At 25.3% G+C, this 24028-nt stretch overlaps 1 protein-coding gene across 5 annotated transcripts in view; it reads right to left on the reverse strand.

Annotated features, from left to right (window-relative positions):
- The window catches only part of LOC145934633 (uncharacterized), a 54113-nt gene that overhangs the window by 17792 nt on the left and 12293 nt on the right, over nt 1-24028 (reverse strand). For 4 of the 5 annotated variants that reach the window (XM_083035216.1, XM_083035219.1, XM_083035218.1 and 1 more), the window contains 2 exons: nt 6841-6981; nt 7-151 (listed from right to left, as the gene is read on the reverse strand). In XM_083035216.1, the coding sequence (XP_082891342.1) occupies nt 7-151; nt 6841-6981 (286 nt within the window). Of the gene's footprint in view, nt 1-6; nt 152-6840; nt 6982-14687; nt 14785-14870; nt 15025-24028 lie in introns of those variants that run through there. The other variant, XM_083035215.1, reaches the window with a different exon arrangement.

Consider the following 24028-nt stretch of genomic DNA (forward strand, 5'->3'; position numbering starts at 1 on the left):
AATTACCTGAAGAACGTCCAATACTCCTATAGGAGTATTTGGATGATGAGATAGAACTAATCCATGTTCACCGATCGCTTGTAATGTGTAATTCGAAGCTGACAATTTATGAGCCGTCGCGATCTGCACCAGAAGGTCCATCATCGGTGTGCTGTAAACAATTTAAATAATTATATTAACAATCTTTTTTATTCAAGAACGTATTGGCATAATGACAGTTACATTAATTTGTCACAATATCTTTCCGAAAAGTTCAAAAAGTTTCCATCAATGCGCAAGTTTTATATTTTTCATTATTTTATTTTTATTTTTTTCAATTGTTTTTACAAACATTATTAGATAAATAAATTAAACTTAATTCAAAAAGAATTAATGTATGCATTAAGTTTTGAATTATATAATATATAAAATATTATAATTCCAACGAATAGAAAACAATTTTATAATCATAAATATTATTATAGATGCGACTGTTAGAAACTTTTCAAATTTCTGAAGGATATCTTTGATTTAGCAAATATTACTTCTGTCAAAATGATTAGCGTAAACGACAAGGTTATTTATAACAAAAAAAAAACATAAACAAAAATTATGCTGATTTATGATTAAAATATCAATTATTAATCAAATATTACATAACAGACTTGTCTGTTTATTAAATAAATTAAAAATGTATACTGTCATGTACTTATTTAATAATGCCATTTATTTTATTCATACATTAATATCATATTATTTTTATCACATTTAATGCATGTAAAACGTGTCAACAAATTATAAACGCGGAAATTTGTCAGGCGAAAACATTTTTGATAATACTTCGTTAGAAATCATCATTCTTACGATTATTCTATATCTAAAATTATTTTTAGAATCTATAATAAATTCATATTTTTCTCTCTCTCATTAATTATGTAATATATGTAAAATATATAAAAAATTAGAAATATATATACTATAAAAAATATAAAAAAATTATTTATTTTTGGCAATTCTTTAAATAGATAGTTAACAGAATATGTGTTTGCACAAAAATATAATTAATTTTGTATGCTAAATGTACAAGAGACAAAAGCAAACGATTGTTTATCTATTATTTATCTTTTATTTTGTTTATCTATTATTTAAAACTCCATAATTTTTTCACTTATTTGAGATTATTTAAGTCATTAACGTCCAACTGATACTATTGCAAATTGTATGAATTGCTTGATATAGCAACTGCTTGGTATTAGCACAAGATACATTACTATGCTTATGTAAAATATTATTTTATTAATGACAACGTATAAACTTTATATTTCTCTTCTTACATTTATAGCATCGCATAAGAACACATATTAAACAAATTAAAATTTAATTTTTATAAAAATATGTATATACATTATTAGTACATTTTGTTAAAATTATTTCTGTAGAAAATGTAATTGTACATTAGACATTATATATATATATATATATATATATATATATATATATAAAATATGTTATATATAATATACATAATATTATATATAACATATTATATAATATGTTATACACATATGCTATATAAAATATGGTATATGTTATATAAAAAATATGTTGTATAAAATATAATTATTATATACAATACATAAAAAATGATGGATATCTAGATAAAAGATATTTTTTAACGTGTGGCGATGCTTAATTAGAAAATACAGTTAACAAAATATATTGCAGATATTTTGATACAGTTGTAAGATTATTTCACCCTACATATTATATTTGTACATATATTTGATTATATAATTATAGATTATACAAGATATTAAATACATTTAAAAATGATGGATATTTGTAGAATATATAATTATAAATTATACAAAATGTTATATATAATTTATTAAAAAATGACGGATATCTAGATAAAGACATTTATTAATGTCTGTGTAATAATGTTTAATTAAGAAATAATTTAAAAAATATAAGTTTGCAGTTGATTTGATATAATTCTATTCTAAAATTTATTTACGCTATATATTATAATGATAAAGCGATAAATTTGTCAAATATGCCAGTTCTTTTTTGTCTTATTTTCCAATGCTTAGTTTGTTCGGGAGACGATTTGTCATTACAACAAAAAATGCTGTTATAACTGTTAATGTTCATAATAATGTATTGTCTTCAGTATTTCTTTCGAAACTTGCGTCTATGTTGTCGAACCTTTAACCTTCACGACTTGTTAATCTATATTTACATACAAAATGATTAAATTAATTTAAAAATTTGGAATAATCAATGTTACAAAGTTCTTCTTTAATTATGTGCGTTGTTTAATTAACAGATCCAAATTGTTACTATTAAACTTCATCTGATTCATATATTCGAGAGAACTCAAGAATACAAGTCTAAATATTTTCCGGATCCAAAAAGATCTTTGCTTATATAAATATATATATTTTTATTTGAATTATAAATCGATAATTATCATATTTAAGTATAAGATTAACTAAACAAGATTGATATTTAAACATTTATACATAATGCTTTTAAAATATAAATGTATGCTATACAGTTGATTCGAATATTTATAATATTTATGATAAAAGTGTTAATTTGAATTTAATGTGCTTATTTTTCATAAAAGTGCATGCAAGTAATTGAAAAGAAATAAAAAACAGTAATATTTTATCAATCATAAAACTTATACTGCTAAAATTTACCATTTCTCAGCCATTATTCATCTTCTATATCTAAATTCTATTGTTTCTGGAGGAGTAATGTTATGAAATTTGATCAAATGCCCAAATAAAGTTGATTTCCGTACGTTTATTCTATACTTCTTAAAACAATGTTGGCATTCTTTTTTATTAACGTGATCAACTGTAATTAGTTGATAGTTTCTAGTATTCTCTAGCCACTCGTTAACATGTCTATTTTGTGCTCTATTTTGTCGCTGCACATGGATTGTTAAATGATGTATCATTCGCTTCAAAGCACTATGTGACACATTATCATATGTGGCTTCACATATTTTACACTTTGCGTTTTTGTCTCTTGTTATGTAAAAAACATTCCACATCACACGCTTCCAGCTTCCAACTCGCGGAATTATATGTTCTTTAGTAATGTGTTTTTTAGGTTCTTTCATACTTACAATTTTAAATTTTGTATCACAAGCGTTGCATTCTGCAAATGCAGTTTTCAGATTATAATATCTCATTATCCAGTGCTCTGGTACTTCCATCGTCGATATGATGTCCCTTTTTTACTATCACCGATCGTGTTTTACGGAGAAAAGATGTGTTTCCAATCACGCGAGAAGTGATTCTAATTAAATAAAAGAAAAAGGTCGCGAATAGATGTATGTTTCGGTTGAAAATGATAAATATACACAGTTCAAATCTGTTTAATGTCTCGAATCTCCTTATTATTTTTCGTCAATATTTGTTCACAATAACATTTTCGAAGGTGACAAAAATATGTATATAATCTGCGTCTACAAATACGCTAGAAACAAATCAAGTATTATATATATGTATATGTATAATGTGTGTGTGTGTGTGTGTGTTACAAATATGAAAAATAATTTAAAAATTCAAAACATTGAACTGTGTGTATGTGTATATATTAGGGTGGTCGTTAAATGGAAGATCATGTTGGATGGTCATAAATCAGCTCCAAATGTAGAAAAAATAATTCTCTAATTTTTTCAGATTTTTATTTTCAGCTCTGAGTCTCCTTGTTTGCACGTGGATTTTTTCCATTTAAAAAAATACCAATTTAAGTAATTTTTAGATTAAAAATAGAATCAACAAACCTGATTTAAATAAGTTTCGCTGCCGTGAGGTATAGCATGAAATTGTATACGGGGTATTTCACTCGAGTTGTGTGTTATGTTATATTCTTATATCAATTCATTTATTTATTAATTTATATGTTATTTAAATATTATTTATATATTTTTTAATAATTTGAAAAAAATACTAATTTACTTCAGTTCTAGATGGAGTCAGCTGCAAAAGTAGTGAACAAAATTATTCAATTTTTCATAAAAGATAGTCAAAAATCGTATATGGGCTATTCCACACGAGTCGTGGGTGTTTTTAATTCAGTTAATTATTTTTTATCCATTTTTCAAGCAATATAACGACGTATCTTATATTTTTTTGAATCTTCATTGAACTTTAAATCGTCGTTATTTTCGATTATATAGGAAAAAGATGTGTAGGGAATTCCATTCCAGTGCTCAATGATTAAGCGCAAATTTTCGATAATTTTTTTTTTTTTTAGAAAAAAATTGATAACAGAAAAAAAATTGATGACAGAAGCAGCTGCAGAACTGTGGTGTTAAGATATTAAGCTCTCATGTGAAATACCTAAAACAAAAGCCCAATGTATCATCAGGACTACCAATACAAGAAAATAAGCTGTATTAAAAAAGAATACAAAAAAAAATTATATCTTCAACAAAAAAAATCAATGGAAAATAATAAATTAATCGATATATTGATTACTCCGTAAAATAATATTTTCACGGCAATGAAACGTATTTCATAAAATGTCGCTATTTTAGATTAGAACTAACTTAAATAAATATTTTTTAAATGAAAATGAAAATTACGTGCCAACAGGGAGACTCAGGACTCAAAATAAAAATCTGAAAAAATTAGAGATTTTTTTTTTCACATTTAAAGCCGATTTACGACTATCCAACATTAAAATTCTGAAAAAACCCATATAACGACCACCCTAGTATATATATATATATATATATATATATATATATTGGTCATTTTCAACAGAAACACACATCAATTCGCGATCTTTTTCTTTGATTTAATTAGAATCACTTATATATAAGTAATTCTAATTAAACTCACTATATGTATATATGTATATACATAGTCTGTCACAAAAGTACAGCATTAAAAAATTCTAATTACGCGGAATATTTAGTGCAATCCTTTTTCTTAAAGCACATTGATTCATTCAGTTGCGTTTATATGTTATTATAATATTTTTTATAAGTGCGTATTATAATAGTCACCTCGTCAAAGTACAAATGCAGAATTATTTTATCGAAAAATATACGAAGAATATAGAAATTGGTAACGGAACAAGGGAAGGTCGTGTGAAGACGTATAATTCGTTGTAGGAATATATATAAATATTAATACATAGGCTAAATCGAATCTTAAATACAATTAAGTTGTTAATCCATTGCCAATAATAATTATCAGGTATTATAAAATTTATAGAGAGTAGAAATTAATACAATGCCCTTATATAAGAAAATAATTTTTTTTTCGAAAAATTAAAATTTGAAAAAGTAAATAAAATTGCCCATATTTAATTATGTAAACATAAATCTATACATAATTCTATACATTTTTTCTCCCTTCTTCAAATTTATATTATTTTGACGAACATTAGCTAATTAGAAATTACGGCAAAAAAATGATCTCTGCTAGATTTGCAATTTATAATAAAAATCATTTTTACGCTATATATGCATGAAATGGTTCCTAAAATATTTTTTAATTTTGAAAAAATTAAATTAAATAAATGAAAGAACGTTTCTTCGTCAAAGCTTTTATTAGGTTCGAAACAATCGAAAATTGTCAATAAAATAATCTAAGCAGTCCATTTGACGCAACTTAAATTTGAATTTAAGTTTGAAATTATTGTAACTTAATTTTAAATCGATGAACTAGTTTCTCGAAAGAAATAGCGATGAAATCGCGATAACAGAACGACGTTATAACAAGATAAGCAGTCATCCTATTTCCTTACTTAGTACACAAACCTATAAATTTCGATATCACACAATTCTTAATACTTTAGTTTTCCTTAATTACTGCACTTACATAATATGAACAAGAAAATATAGTCAAGAAGACCACGATTTTGGTTTTTATTCAGCTATATTTCATAATAACATCAGCCCAGGCTTTATCTTTTTATTTCTCTCTCTCCTATCTCTCTTCTTTCTCTTCATTTCCCTTTCCCTTTTTTTCTCTTTTTTTCTTTTCTTCTTTCCTTCTCTTCCTCTTCCTTTTTCTCTCCATTTAGCTATCTATCTATCTATCTATCTATTTATCTATTTATCTATATATCTGTCCGTCTATCTACCTAATATCTGTCTATCTTTCTATCTATCTATATACTTATCTGTTTATCGATCTATCTCTTTATTTATCTCATAATTGCATTATAATGTAGTATTAAATAATAATATATTGTATAATTCTATAGTAACTTTTTAATATCAGATACATATTATATGTATACACCGTCTGTATTTTTTAGTGACTAATTTCCAACTTAAACGTATATACATCTATATATGTTTTATCAATTTACTTGTATGCGTACATATGATTAGGAAAAGAGAAAGAGAGAGACAAAAGACAAAAAAGAAAAAACAAGAAGATATAAAAGTGAGAGAAGAAGAGGGAGAGAGAGAGACTTTTCCACAGTATAATCATTTTTGTTTTATAAAAATTAAATTTATATTTTTTTTCTAATATACATATATGAAAAGAGTCGACACAAAAGAAATTAAAATAATTATTATGTATCATATATGTGTTGATATTCTATATCAATTTTTGATAATATATTTTTTCATTTATAATTTTCATTAATAACAATTAATGTTCATCAATTATTAATATTATTAATATTTTGTTTACATGTGTAATTCTTTTAGGGCAATAAATTATATTTAGGGTAATAAAATTAATTTAAAAAATATAAGAACTAATAACAGATTTTGTTCTTGAATTTTGTTTCAAAGAAATATTGTTAATAAGAATGTCGTTGTGTTTGATTGTTTAATTCGTAAATATAATTTAATTTTTGTAAACGTACCTTCTTAACACTGTAAGCCTCTGTGTATGACGATGATCGTGAGGCAGTTGGACCAGAAGCTCCATACTTCCGGCCAGCATATCCGCCGGAGTGTCCTCCGTCACAGTAAGAACCATGCTGGATGATCTCTCCTCTCTGCTCCTGAAATAAAATATATTTTATAATTGAAATTGTTATTTAGCGAATAAAATTCAGTTACGTATAATTATGCTATTGCAAAAGCATGCGCAATAATAAACAAACTTTATGAATTGTTTTATGAATCTATACTTATTATTTTAAAAATTAATATAACTCTTTTACATATGCATATTAATTATGCTACAAATATATTAACATAGAAATATAAAATAATCTCTTAACAAATTAAAATTTTTTTATATAAAAAATAACAATTAAACAGAAAAAAAATATGTTTTATACATATAAAAAAGTATATCTTATATGATATATATATGTATATATATTTTGCATCTATAATTATGTCAAAACATATATACACAAATGTTTAGTAAAATACACAATTGTATTATGCATTATTATTTTTGTAAAAAATGTATAGATTTATTTATTAAGCCATAAAATATACATCAAAACAATACATTTCTGTATAACTATTTTTTAGATGAGATAAAATGTAAAACTTTTCTATACATTGGTTTTTAAATGGAGTAGACTTCTTTTTATTATTTAATTATTTAAATTTATAGTTACACATTTTAATATATATGTATATATACATAAAAATCTTTTTAAATGTATATTTGAAGCTTTGTATTAAACATTAGCTTCTTTCTGTTTAAAGTACATGTAAAACTTATTCTAAGAAGTTCTGCAATTATTTTCTCTTTAATGTTCGTTAAGCTTCTTAATTTACTTTTCAATTTTATGGTCTATGGCTCGTAACGGATCATAATCAGTATGTTCATGTAATATACACATGTACATGTAGACGCATACATATACTTATGCAAAATACTGTGTAATGCGTTGAGGAAGTAATGTGCTCATTTAATTATTGCATTAGATTTTATTTAATTAGATGTAACTTTCGCCTATTGAAAAAGAAAGCATGTTCTTGTCGTTATCATTACTTCAATTTAATTAGTAAAATATAAAATTAACAAATTTTTTTCTTTAAAAAAAATTTGAGAATACTGTGTATTTTGCTGCGGTATGTAAAATAATCCGAATTTTATATAATATATAATTTCATAACTCTCTTCATATTTTTGCAATTTAAAAGATATGATTATAGAAACAGACGATTGAGTTGAGCGTATAATAATATGAAATTGCAATATTAGTTTTTGCAGGAAATTCCAAAAAAGGTGCATTTAAGGTACATTTTAAGTAAATTTAATATACGAAAATAGCCGAGCATAATTTATTAAGAATACAAAACGCGCATAATTTGATGGGAATAAATTTCGTATGATATAATAATTGTAACTTTTGATCATTATATCATATAATAATGAACATTTTAAAATATTGTGTGTACTTCGGAAATAAACTTGACTTATCTATCTCACAAGAACAATACTTTTTGTATTTTTCTTTTTTTTCTTAATATAAAAAAAATTATTGTATAGACATATATTACATTATACCGGGTGTCCCATTTTAAAGGACCCACTCAAATATCTCAGAAACACTGCGTTAAATCAAAAAATGTTTCCTACAAAAGTTGTAGGATTTCGAGGGGGACATAACATAGTAATATTCATATGACCTTGGGCGGCGTCTCCAAAGTCAAGTGAAGGTGAGAATAAATTTTTTAAATGGAAACCCATATTTTTTATTATAACATCTTTTTCTACTAATTAATTTGAACAACTTTTATCCGAAGCATTTTTTTATTTTCTTCAAAATTCATTCTCACCTTCACTTAAGGTTAACCTTCACTAACCTTAGAGACGCCGCCCAAGGTCAAATAAATATTACTATGTTATGTCCCCCTCGAAACCCTACAACTTTTGTAGGAAACATTTTTCGATTTAACGCAGTGTTTCTGACAATGAGATATTTGAGTGGGTCCTTTAAAATGGGACACCTGGTATAACAGATTTTTTTCCTACTTTTTCATACATGAAATTTAATGGCGCGAATGTACATAAACTTGAAATATTTCAAAAGAAAATTATATAATATTTAAAAATACACAACTATCTCAATTTCTCCACAATAAATTTTTACATTCTCCTCTTTTTCTGCAGATACACAACAAAAGGATATATATTTCAATTAAATTAATTTACAAGAATAAAAATATTAAAAAATTTTATAATTTTTTCTGTAATTTTTTTCTTCTTCGATCTTCGTTCCCAAATTTTCTCGCGACGTTGCTAAGTTTCGCTAACTTTCTCGCGCTGCATCCGTCCTGTCGCATACCTTGCCGGCATTTAATAGAAATCAGATCGAGCACTTTTTTTGTCTCTGTTATATTTTTCACAAACAGCGAGTTCACACGATTGTTACGACTCTCATGAGAATGGATTCTTTTCAAGAATGGTTGCAACGAATGAATCGGCAATATGCGAATATGCTACATTTTCTCGTGTAAGAAAAAGCGACGAATATGTAAACATAATTAGAAATTGAGAATTCAAGAAAAAAGGCGGAATTTTTTCGTAAGATTATAATCAAAAATCATAATTTTATTTTTTTAATAAAAAAATATTTGTAAAACATCTCACAGATAATATAATAGACAAATGTGATATTTTTAAGATGCTGACTCACGTGCTAAAAAATCTTTATGATATAAATATGCATAAAAAATATTCATATAAATTATCCAATATTAAAATTTTCTACATTTTGATTGACAAAATTTTGGTAAAGCAAGAAAACCTTATTTTATAGTAAAAATTAAGGAAATTGTATTTTATTTGCTTACAAAGATTAAATTAATGTAAAATTTAATGTAAAATAATAATATGAATTTTAATGTAAAAGAATATATTAATATATTTAATAAATAATTAATAATTAAAATATTCTGTTACATCTACAGTTGTTGCGCCAACATTTGCAAAATATTATTAAATAATTAGATAAAATAATAACAAATGTTATATAAGATATCACAAACTAAACTTTATATATATTTAGAATTTAAAATATCATTACTTGTCGATCATAAATATCTGGAACAGCAAACTAGGTAATCGTAATTCACGATTTATAATACCTGACTTCGATAATCAACTTTTTTGATCACCGTCGGATACATTAAAAGCCATTAAGCGATATTAACGTGTTATGTAGGGCATGTGATTCTAAAGTAGGATGCGACATACATAAAATTGTAAGCATATATACATGTGTCAATATAAGATATCCAATATTACTAGTACTTTAGCAGAGATTATACATGTAAAAATAATAAACTGCGACAATAATAAATAAATCAAGATACATACACACATATATATGTTTATATGTGTATAATATCACATAAATACACTGAAAACAAAATTTGTTCACTTGACTAAACCTTTCAACTAAATTACTATTTTGTTAATTTAACATATATTAGTATTTAAGTCAAATATATACATTTTGTTAGATTTAATATGTTATAATTAATTTAAATATTTCCATATGTTCTTTATTGACAAAATAATATTTAGTCAAGTTAACAAATTTTTTTTAATGTACACAAAGGAAAGAAATGAAGTGACAAATAAAAGCTAAAACATAATAAATGAAGCGAAACGAATATATTATATTAAAAAGTTTTTCATAAATTAGAATTTAAATGTTTTAGTCCCCTTTCAAATCATCTTCGAAATATTATATAAAGATACACATTCAATAATTCATAAAACTGTCTAAGATGAACATCATTTGATATATTTATAGTTTAGATATATTTGTCAAGTGCTGAAAACGTTCTGAAAGACATTAAGACGTAAATCAGAAGACGGACAGACAATAAAACAATAAAACAAATAGATAATAATAGTGATTTTAATCTAATCTCTTTAAAGAACAGGGCAAAGGTCGGAGCGCGAGAAAGAAAAGAGAGAAAAGAGCTCATCTTTTTTCTAAAAGAGACGAGTATTGTTTCACTCAAGAGAGATGAGGTGAATTATTTATCGTGGCATTCACAAGCGTCACTTTCCTTTACGGGATTTGCTACTTCCGCTTTCTACTTGACCTTTCAGAGATTTTTCACATAATCACGTCATATATCTCTTTTATCATTTTATATTTTATCATTTTATAATCCGTCTACTGCCAGTACTGACGTTAAACAAAGTATGATAAAGAGATTGAATCTCTATACAAATAATGATATTATATTAATTAAATATCTGAAAAAATTATAAGACCATCAACTTTATCCTCTAAAAGTCAATCATTAGTTTCTCTTGTCGAATTATCTTAATCATCTCATCTAATCTTTAATAATTCGAATAAGAATAATAATAGTCTGTTTATTTTATCAGGATAAAACTTAATTTTATATAAATCTTTCTATAATAAATTTATCCAGTCTTGATTTAAATATAGAAAATTAAACTTGTTGTTAATGGCTCTAAATTCGTCAAAGAATTCATAACTGAAAAAAAAATTATTGAGAAGAATACGAACATTTTCATTAATATTTTTTTTTTTGTGGTAAAAGAAACATTTACGAATCAATAGATATCAGTAACATGCAAATAACATTGGCAATTGAACGGTTTCTCTACATACAAGATAGTTATATAAGACAACTAATAAATTTGCGAGATGTGAATTATAAAGATATTTATAAATAGAATATTTAATAAAAAAAATTATTTAATAAAAATTAAATAATATTTAATAAAAATTTAATTATTTAATAAAAAAGAAATGTTGTTCTTAGTTTAATAGATTTTTATAAAATCTTTCTACTGCCTCTTGCATTTATTAATTACGATGTCTCGCCTATTTTAATTTTTAACCACTCAAACAAATTCGTCAAGCGTTACAGGTCTTTAAAAAATTGGTACGCGCGAATCATAGACTTGTATAATAAACTAATAAACATTCTTCTGCAACAACTGACAATAAGATTGCAAAATAGAAGTAAGATGGTTTTCTCCGCCATATAATCTCCAAGAGGGGGAAATGAGATACAATAAGGGAAGCAAGAAGAGTGAGAGTGAGAGTGAGAGGCGACCTCGCTTCTCGTCTTTCCTTTTTTCCAAGCGACTGCAAAATTGGACAAAAAACATCTTATTCTCTCTATTATCCTCTGTTACTAATGTTGCTTTAAGCTTTCAACACGGAAGCGCTCAGTCTATTTATGTAAATCTACAGTATACACGGGAACGCAGAAATGCTTCAACATGTTAATTTAATCGCACATGTCGGAACATATAGAAAATGCATTTATGACTGGCATATGGATAAATTCATGTATAAGGCATTTCTACCATCTGGTGTATTACATACGACAGAAATTACAGAATGCACACACATGCACGCGCGAAAAAAGTGTCCCACTTAATTTTTTTTAATATTTCAAACAAAAGTTACTTATTGTTAGTTTCAAAAAGAACATAGAATACTAATTTTATAAATATAATAAATAAATATGATTTTTTAAAACGACCAATAGAGCCAAGCACGAAAATTAATTCTAATTTATTTATTATATTTATTAAATACTGAGAGCCGATAAAAATATTTCTTAAATTTATTTATACTAATTTTAGCTTAATCTTTTCTAGATTGTATTAAGATCATTTAAATTATTTTAAATATGGGGAATCCCCACTTTTTATTGCATTTTTTTTAAACTGACGTCAACAAACATTTTCAAAACACTATAATAAATAATTTTTTTTTCGTTTAATATTTTCCAAGTTATGAATTTTGAAATTTACAATTCACAATTTACAAATGGGCGTTCCTATATTTTTATTAAAATTTTTAAGTTGACTTTAAACTCTTGAAGGTCAAATAACTTTCATCTGTTAATACATTTTTTAACCCTAAAACATTTGTTTAAAACATTCTTTGCTGAAACACGTATTTTTCGAGATATTTGATTCATTTGATTCATTTTGGAACTTTTGACACTCACTGTACATTACGTATGTACATGCACGTACGCATGCACAGTCCTTCATATATATAGTACTTACAGTGTTGTGCTTAGATGATTTTAAAATTAGCTAGATAAAGATGAGATAAAAATATGTAAATTCATCTTAGATAAGATGAGGATGATTTTGTTTTAATCTAGTAATATCTAGATAAAAGATAAAATTATATGACGATTCATCTAGATAACTTCCAGATAATATTATTTTTAAAATCGCTTATGTAAACACACAGTTAAAAAATGTAAATGAATAAAAATGTAATGTAAAATAAAAAAAATGGAAATTATAAAAGAGATATAAAAATATATTCATAGTTTTTTATTTATAAGTTTTATCGTTTACTGCTCAAGTTCTACTATACTTAAAATATTTTCATGTGCTATGAAACTCTAAATCAAATTATCTGAATATTATTTTAGATAATTTAGTAAAGATAACACGTTTTTTATCTAAGATGCAGATATAGATAATACATTTTTTAATTATCTATATAAAGATAAGATAACGCCAAAATTTCATCTAGATGATCATCTATATAATTTTATTTAGATAACAGCAAACACTGAGTACTTATTAGTATAATCAGTATTACAGCTGTTAATGTTGCGCATACTTCGAATATTTATATATTTTTTTAATAAAGCAAAGACAAAAGATATTTCTAAAAAAAATGTATATCATTATGATAATAATTAATGATCAAGAAATATAAGAGGAGTTTTAATTCTTAATAATCTATAAACTCTTGTAAAATTAACTTCACTTTAAATATATTTAATAAGTATTATTGCAATGTGTGTTTGATAATAGAAATACAAGAATAACAAGGCAAAGTATAAATATCGCATAAAAACATCAACAGTTTTTAAAATATTATTAACACTGGGAAAGTTTAACGGTTGTATTTAGGTTTTTACTTTGCCAAGTGTGACACTGTGGCACAGTTGGAACACGTGTTAATACTATGTCATCTGTGTATAATTTGCTGGTAAACACTCATTACATTATAAGTATCTTATTGTAAATGGTGAAAATATGAATTTAAATGCAAAGCAACTTTAAAATGCAAAGTTAACTTTTTTTTTTTTTTTTTTTTTTTTTAGAAAAATAAACTTATATAATAAAATGTTTTTATTTGAATTTAAAGTACTCTCATATTATTAAGACAATCAACAATCAGAAATTGATTCATAATTGATTCATAATTGATTGATAATTATTTATCATTTGTTTACTTTTGTTTATCTCCTTTTAATGATTTATTTAGATAAAATTCTAAGAACTTTCTTATACTAATACATAACCTACGATTAAAATAACAGATTATTTCTTAAGTATTATTTGGATAGTTTTTTATAACTGTTGTTGCAAAAATAAATATATGAAATTTTTGTACATATTTATATAATTCTCCTAATCATATTATAATTTCTTTTCTTTCAGCACAAATTCGCTCTCTATCGAAATTTTTGTACATATATTCATATAATTCTCCTAATGATTATAATTTTCTTCCTGCGATAATTTTTTCAAAATTTCTAATAAATTTATACACAAAATCCATCTACAAAATTTTTGTACTAATGTCCAATAACTTGAATGGAATATCCTAGTGCGTATAAATTTAGCGACAAGAAAAAAATTCTATCAAAAAATGTTATATATATTAATATTATAAGTAGCATTATTGAATATCTTTTAATTAATTATTATTTTTATTAGAATATTTTTATTTTTTTATTAGTGTTAAATTACCTTGCCAGATGGATATTATTTTTGAAATCGTCATCAAGCATACCACAACAAAATTCTCTGACGAGACACAGCTCTTGTAAGGCGTATCCGTTTGACACTGAGAAATATAAACAGCTATTAGGCGTTACAAGTCACGACAAAACGGCAGGTCTCGTCATGAATTGCATCATCGCGATCTACAACCTTGCAATGTCGCCGGTGTGTTTTCCATTTTTTCTGCTTCTTTCAGTCGACCGATCGATCGATCGACCAACCGATCCAGGAGGAAAGGCCATATCATCACGGGGCATGTCATCATCATCGTCATCTATATTCTATACCAGTCGCATCCGTTAACAACATATAACTACTACTTTTGCGATGTGTTGCTATATACGACGCGAGTTCATCTATGTGATTTGCGCGCGATCAAGGTCGAGCTAAAGATAATTTATTCCATTTTACGAACAAGATGAGCCTTTCGCATATGCGTGTGTGCAATTTTTACACGTAGTACTAAAACTATATATATAATAATATATATAAAATATATAAAATATAAAATAATATATATATAACAAACATAAAATATATTAATTTATTAATTATTAATATTATTAATAATTAATAATATTTTACAACATTGCGCAAAACAGAAATTTATAATAAATTTATTATTTTATATTATAAATAACTTATAATAAATAATTTATTATAAATTTTTGTTTTTCACGTTCTTCCATATCTTATCGTATTCTAAAATTGTGAACTCTTTGGTGTTGTTTAAATCATTTTATAACAATTAATATTTTGAATTTGCTAATGTAAATCTGTACATATAATTCTTATAATTGAAAAATAATATAAAATTTTTAAGATATATTTTCTATTAAAAAATCCAGCAGATTTAAATCGCAGGGTTGAATAACCAAGCAAAATAATATAATGTTTTATTCATAAAATATTTGTGGAAATGAAAGAGAAACATATGTATTAACATTATCTGTATATATAAACATCATCCAGAATTATATATAAAATAATTCCTTTTTGTTTTTATACTCTCGATGCAATTATATGTATATTTATATATATGCGATAATATTATCTATGCTATAAAATCTTTTTTTAACTTTTTTAATATGTAAAACAATATAAAAATTTATCTATGAATGTGCATAAAGAAGTATAAAATATTGACGAGAATATTTTAATGTTTTCTATAATAAAAGCTGATATAAAAAATTTCAAATACGCGTCTCTCGCGTTTAAACCAAAATAATTATATATCATATAAAATTATATCTAATATATAATAAAATAAGATGATATAAAAAATTTCAAATATCTGCTCTACGTCTCTCGCGTTAAATCAAAATTATATCAGGAAAGTGATATCTTTATATTTTTGATCTGTGTCTCATAAGCAGAGATAGTACGATGCAAAGTTCCGTTGTAAAAATTTTCATTCAAGAAACGTCGACGTCATCGACCTTTGTACAAATATATACAGAGATCCAATCAACATGGCTGTTAGGAAATTAGTCCAGAAGACAACAGCCAATCAACACGCGTATCTTACAAACACAGAGCATCTAGTCATTTTCTATCTTAAGACTCCTGGTATCTTGCCGACCATGTCGGAATCGTGACGTCAGAGGCGAGAAAATACACGCTATTTTTTTTTAGATGCCATTTCTAAATAAAAACATATTTGCATAAAATAACACTTAAGATCTCTTTAATACACTTCTAAAAAACGCCGAAAACTATCCTTTTCCCTTTATAATCAATCAACAGCTGTAAAATGTAATATTATGAGGTCCAGTCCGTCTGGTCTTTGCACATGCGCAGTCATTCCGCACGTCAAAGTCTTATATCTCGATCATTTTAGGGTTGTTGATTGACTGTCAAGGGAAAAGAATGGTTTTCGGCGTTTTTTAGAAGTATATTAAAGAGATCTTAAGTGTTATTTTATGCAAATATGTTTTTATTTAGAAATGGCATCTAAAAAAAAATAGCGTGTGTTTTCTCGCCTCTGACGTCACGATTCTAATATGGCCGCGGTGAGCACCCAGAAGCCTTAAAACTTTACGAAGACAGATTAATTCCGTAATTTTAAAAATTTATACATACCAATATTAAAGTTAATTTTTTAATATTATTATAATATAATTTATTAATAATATAATTTTTAGAGCTATAATTTATGTAAGAGCTATTGTTATTTTTTTTATTTTTATTAAAAAACAAACGATGTCAAATTGATAAGTAAAAATTCTAAAAAATTTCCACCCAAAAAATTTATACTTATTAATATTCTATTGATAATATCAATCAAAAAGAAAAATAAAAATATATACAATAATGTGTAATAATTTTTTTAAATTTTACAAAGATTCTATAATTTTTCGAAAAACTTAATGCAAGCAATATAGAAATTAATTTTCTTTTAATAAGTTATAAAATTAATTGTTTATTTTTATTCGTTTATATGCAATCTGTATAAAAGCTATTGCTATTTTTCTACAATTTTATTAAAAGAAAAAAACAAACAAACGATTATCAAATTGATGAATAAAATCAGCAAAAAAAAATTGTATTTATATTAACATTTTATTGATAATTCTATTAATCAAAAAGGAAAAATAAAATTATATTAATATATGTTTATCTGTGAAATTATACATTTCTATATCTAAAACTAAAAAGCATATTTAAATTCTATAATTATTAATATTTTCACAAAGCCATTAGCATGTTTTCTAACATCATATACATATACATATATCGATAATGTATATAAGTTGAGATGTCACAAGAAAAAGTGAAATTTTTGACACGTATAAAAATTGTTAATACATAAAGTTTTTCCGTGAACAATAATTGGAAAAATTAATATGGTTACCTATCAAATCAATGTTATTCTAAATGATGAAAGAAAATTACATATCGTATGAAAGAATCATATATATATGATTTGCTGCATTTATTTTCTAAGATACTACATCATATGCATAACTTCGAGTTCTAAATACCGTTAGTTGATGTATATATATCGGTGCTGTAGCACGATTGCAAAATACGCAAATATAACTTATACAGTTTTCTCAATCATGTGCTACATGAAGAATTCGATTGCGTATCGAAAGATTGATAGAATAGTAATCGGACTGTTTTATCGTGCGCGTCATAAAACATGAGGCATTGTTTTGCCTCTTGATGTGTAATTTTATTACGGGCAATTATTTTGCAAAAGATATTACCATGTTGATAAAAAAAAATAAAAAGCTACATAATTAAAATATTAAAGATAGTTCCGAATTATTATTTTGCCAAGGCAAATTAATAGTAAATGCATGTTTAAAAATATTACGAGAACTATTGCATTTTTAAATGTTAAAAATAAAATAATATTCTTTTCTCATTGTTTCTTTATTATATTTTCCATTATATTATTTAAAAGTATACACTCGGCCAAAAAAAGCGGTACACTTGAAAAGTAGTAAAAAAATTATTAAAGTTCAAGAATTTATAACTCGGCTAATAATTATGATATCGAGGTGTTTAAAAAACGAAAATGAAGCTTGAAATCAGTAGTTTGAGGAAATTTTAGTACCGATTACGTGGAATAATTAATTTTGCAATGACAAATAACAGAGTGAGAACCTGCAAAATTGATAAATGGAATATGATATCCATGAGGATTTTCCCGCGTAAAAAAAAAGACAAACAAACAAAAATAAGAAATAAGAAAAAAAAGGCACATTGTTTGAAATCTTACTGTGTTTTTCCTTTTTTTTTTCTTTTTCTCTTTGTCTTTTTGTCTCTTTAAAATGCGCCAAAGCGCATTTTAGAAGCGCAAATTTGAATTTTCACGTGCTTTTCATCCCATTGAACTACGTCAACTGATTCACGTCGTGCAATTCAGTAAAGTGGACTTTACATTTGTCAATTTTGCAGGTTCTCACTCTGTCATTTGTAAAACTGATCATTCCACGTAATCGGCACTAAAATTTTCTCAAACTACAGACTTCATTTTTGTTTTTTTAACATCTCGATATCATAATTATTAACTGAAATATCAATTCTTGAACTTCCATAATTTTTTACTACTTTTCAAGTGTACATTTATTAGAAAATTCTAATTCTCTTCATTACCAAATTCTAGTATTAATATGTTTCAAATATCATTCGATTGTACTAAAACTGATTTGCGATCGTCTGCTTTCAATATAGAAATGTTGCGTCATGTGTGGAATATGATAAAAAAAAAATATAAATTGCAAATTAAAGAAACTGAAGAAAGAGCGCGAATGAACGAGTCCTGGAGAAACATTTGTATTTGCATTGCAGAAACTTGGGCGGAAATCATTGGGTGGTTCTTTCATGACGCGGTAAGAGGCGAGAAAAAGAGGTTGAGTTCGTGTTTTCTAAGTTCGTAATCGGAAATTGCAAAATGCAAAGATGTAGATTCATTCATGAGCGCGTTTATGCCTGATGCACATGCAAACTACAAACACAAACGCACATACATATGCGCGCTTGAAATAAAGACGACGAACTGAAAAGAGCGATAAGCGATAATCACCGAATTTATATGCCACGCAGTTGCATTAGAATAAAAATAGTTCATATTGTAAAATTTAAAATGTACAATAGTTCATATTAACAAAAATTTTTTTATAATAATTTCATGTGTATTTTTGAAAAACTCTAAAGCATTATAAAATAGTTTTTTTATTACCAAATAATTTTTACCAAATAATTTTATTAACAAATAATTTGTTAATTTATACGAGCCTATTATTATTTAATTATTATGAAATAGATTAAAATATAATATTATGCGTATGTTTTGTTTAGAAAGGATATAATAAGTAATAACTTACAAAATAATATACAAAAAAATCTTTAAAATATAAATAATATTTCATATTCTCTACATTTAGAAGATCGTACTTATAAAATTTTTATTTTTCAAATATTTTGTATACAAATTACTTTTTATCGTTATTATTTATTTATTATCAATATTACATCATATGTATATCTACATATATAATTAAATTAATTAATTAATATTAATATAATTATTTTCTATTATTATTTCGTATTCAGAATATGTCCTATATGTCATATACAATATGTGAAGCAAAGACAAACCGATTAAATGAAAGAGGAACGTATTCCTTAGGCTAAGTAACATACATCGATTCGCCTTGAAAACGAAAGCACGTGAAATCCTTGTTGCGAAAGCTATAAAGTATTTCCTTAGACACGGATGTCCGCGGGACAATTGCGAAAACGTATATTACGCGAGTCTAATTAAAGACTATTAGTTCTCGATACGATCCTATAGCTTTACGTCATAGAAAAAGAGAAGCATAAGCGCACTCATTGTCAATAGATATATGCGATTATATTGCGATTTTTTGTACCGAATATTTGAAGCGACATAAGATGAAAAAATCGCGACGAGCTGATTAACGTGATGTTAATTAATGTTAATTAAAATTGTAACTAAAAAATCTATTGTAGCCTTCGTATTGTTTTACTCCATTTTATCTTTACGCTATTAAAACATTAACAAAGGTTGTGAGTCATCCCGTATATTTTTTTTCTTTTATACACTCTTTGTTTAGAAAAGATAATAAGAAGATTAATTAAATGATAAACAGAAGAATTATATATAATTTTCGCATTATAGAAAAAAATTTTTTTAAAGTTGAGATTAGATTAAATCTTGCAATAAATATAGTTTTACACACACACACACACAATTATACAAATATATATAATTATATATAGAATTATATATAAAAATTTGTATAATTTAATCGCAAATTTTTTTTTAAATGACAATGCAAAAATTATTATTCTTCTGTTTCTCAATTATTTTCTATATAAATAAGCAGATAAAAAAGAATTATATAATATATTCTCTATATGTATATATATAATTATATATATTTATATATAATTTTTTAGACAATATTTTGCTGGATAAATATTTATATTTTGAAATATTATAGAATATATTTATATATATATATTTTAAAGTACCTTTCAATATAAGAATTAAAACAATTAATTTTCGTAAAGATTGAGAGAAATATTTTAAAATTAATAAATATAATTATTATTCTCTCTCACACGATATAAAATTTATTAAATATCGCCAACATAAACTTTGTGATAGTTACTTCAATATATGCTACTTTTAATTGATATAGAGATAGACTTAAATACAAAATTAGCACTGAAAAAAGCACTTTAACTCAATTTTTATTATATATTTATCTTATATCCTATTTTTTTAATATGTATTTTTTAGCCACATAAGTAGCGAAAAAATAAAAAGCTCTCAAATTTTAATTTTAATATTAAATGACAGTAACTTCAAGTAATTTTTTTAAAATAGTATATATACAATTTCTTTCATTCAATATTAAAAAGAACAATATAATTCTAAAAAATTTGTTTTTTAGAAAAAGTAAAAAAGGGCAAAAATGTAAAAATAATATAAAAAAATTACAACAAATAATAATTGTAAATATTACGAATATTGTAAAAAAAATTTTAATTCACAAATAATGGGCTAACAAAATCAGTTAAAAGCCAAGCGCGGTAAGAGGTAAATAATTTTTTCTTGTTAAGGCTCCTGGTACCTTGCCGACCATGTCGGAATCGTGACGTCAGAGGCGAGAAAACACACGCTAAAAATTTTTAGATGCCATTTCTAAATAAAAACATATTTGCATAAAATAACACTTAAGATCTCTTTAAGACACTTCTAAAAAACACCGAAAACTATCCTTTTCCCTTTATAATCAATCAACAGCTGTAAAATGTAATATTACGAGGCCCAGTCCGTCTGGTCTTTGCACATGCGCAGTCATTCCGCATGTCAAAGTCTGATATCTCGATCATTTTACGGTTGTTGATTGACTGTCAAAAGAAAAGAATAGTTTTCGGCGTTTTTTAGAAGTGTATTAAAGAGATCTTACGTGTTATTTTATGCAAATATGTTTTTATTTAGAAATGGCATCTAAAACATCTCAACGTGTTATTTCTCGCTTCTGACGTCACGATTCCAATATGGCCGCGGTGAGCACCCAGGAGCCTTAAATATTATTTATTCTGTACGTTTTAGTCCCAATTCGGCAATAATCAGCAAATAAAATCAATTTAATCGCACATGCGTCTATCAGTGACCCTCATATTAATCTTCACAATAGACAAGCAATTTTAAAACACATCTGTGTACTTAATATAAGAGCCGTAATCGTGAGATAATTTAAAAAATGATGTTAGATCATTAGTCATCAAATATTAAAATAGCAATAAACTCACTATGTAATTTTTCTTGTGGATGCTTGTCTTGTGTTAGTAATCACCGTGCAATAAAATCGCGTAATGTCGACATTTATTGCACTCTGCGAAAATTAGCTACGGAAGTCAGAATCGAGGAGAGATGCAATAAAAATTGATTACATTGTTTTTCTAATGGCACGGCGATAAGATTATGGCGATGAAAAAGTACGATACGATCTTCTCGTTGAAAGTCAGAGTGTGTTTATCGACTATAAATTAAAATTGTGGTTTAAAGACAAAGAGACGCGGCGCCGATAAGCGCGCGATATCAGTCGACAGGTTGTTTAAATTGAAGCATGACGTCACATATTTGAATTGCGAGTATATTGTCGCGCAAAGAATGTCGGCGAGAAATCTTTTCCGAGTTGACCGCAATCGCACAAATATTCTCTATATCTCGATTTCTATATCTCGAGTATCAATATATAGGGTGTAACAAAAATGTTGGCCGCTACTTCAGAAACGTATTCTACTCGAAACGAGCAATATTTTTGTTACACTTTGTATATATAAATATTTCGACGAATAATGTGCAATTTAATAATGAAACCATGTAAATCTGTGATTGGATATATGATATAGATTTATGAATTAAAATTTGAGATAATTTTTAATCGAGCACGCAGCAACTAAAAATGTTCTAATTTTAATATTATATTATCAGAGCCACAGGCTAATAAACAATTCCCATAATTTTTAGACTTTCTCGCAGGTTCGAGAAATATAGATTATTTTTTTAATTAATATGATATATTATAGAAAGGCTTAGAGCTTTGATATTCATATTAATGCTTTTATTTCATCATTTTAATTTTCGTTAAATATGAGTACAATTAATTTTCTATGTTTCATATATTTTATTGAAATAAAGTTTTTTCCTTACTATGGCAAATATTAATTTTTATATGTGTGTGTGTGTGTTTGCGCATCTGCGTTCTTTATTTTTTCTTTTATTCTAAAGTTAATAGACACGGATCTTGCACGAATGTATAAACACACACACACACACATCGCACAAATATAGTTTAAGACTTTTCGACTTGTTTTTCAACAAGAAATATCACTATACTACTTTTACTGTTCGAGAGAGTAATATTATGATGATACAAAGTTTTTCTTGTTTAAGAAATTTTAAGATCAATATTATTATTTTGAAATAGAACCATACGTTTTTGTTTGCGTTATTTTATGGCTAACATCGAAAGAAATCCAACAATTTATGATAAATGATTTTCAGATAATTTTAAACATGGAGATCATATTATATTCAAAGAAAAGTGAAAAATTTATGTCTTTTAACACAAAAATTCATTTTAAAAAATATTCAAAATGCGATGTCCATCGATTTTAATACATTTTCGAATAAATAATATTAATATAATAAATTTAATATATTTTTGAAAAATATAAGTTATTTTTTTTACGTTTTCCATTTCTGTTATGGAATTACATTCTTAAGAATTCGTTCTCACTTGCTTTCAAAAGGATCGTTGATATTCTGTTTACAAATATAAAAGGAATTTATGTACATCAGATATTGCATAACAATTGCGTGCAAAAAGATATCGTGATCGTTGTATCTTAAAGCGAGATATTATTTTAAATACCCCCCTTTAAAATCTTATAATAAATTATTAAATAAATCCTAAAATAAATTCTTGTGTTAAAAGACAAATTTTTTACTTTTCTATTTATTTTTTTTGTCTTTTTTCGAATATGTAATTTATCATGTTCAAGATTATTTGGTCATATTGTCATAAGTCGCTGAACTTCTTTCGATATTATAAAATGATGCAAACTAAAATATTTCTATTTAAAAAAAATAATCTTGATCTTAAAATCCCTCTCAATAAGAGATCTAAAGAAAAAATTTTTCTTATTATCCCTTATTCAACAAGAGTGTAGCTTTTTCCTTAAAAATTTTGTTTCTTTTTCATTATTTTTTTTAATATAATAATATATTTTTTGTTAACATAATAAAAAAC

The sequence above is a fragment of the Prenolepis imparis genome, unplaced genomic scaffold (assembly GCF_030444845.1).
Source record: "Prenolepis imparis isolate NDT839.2.m4 unplaced genomic scaffold, iyPreImpa1.0 SCAF_4, whole genome shotgun sequence".
NCBI classification, from domain to species: domain Eukaryota; kingdom Metazoa; phylum Arthropoda; class Insecta; order Hymenoptera; family Formicidae; genus Prenolepis; species Prenolepis imparis.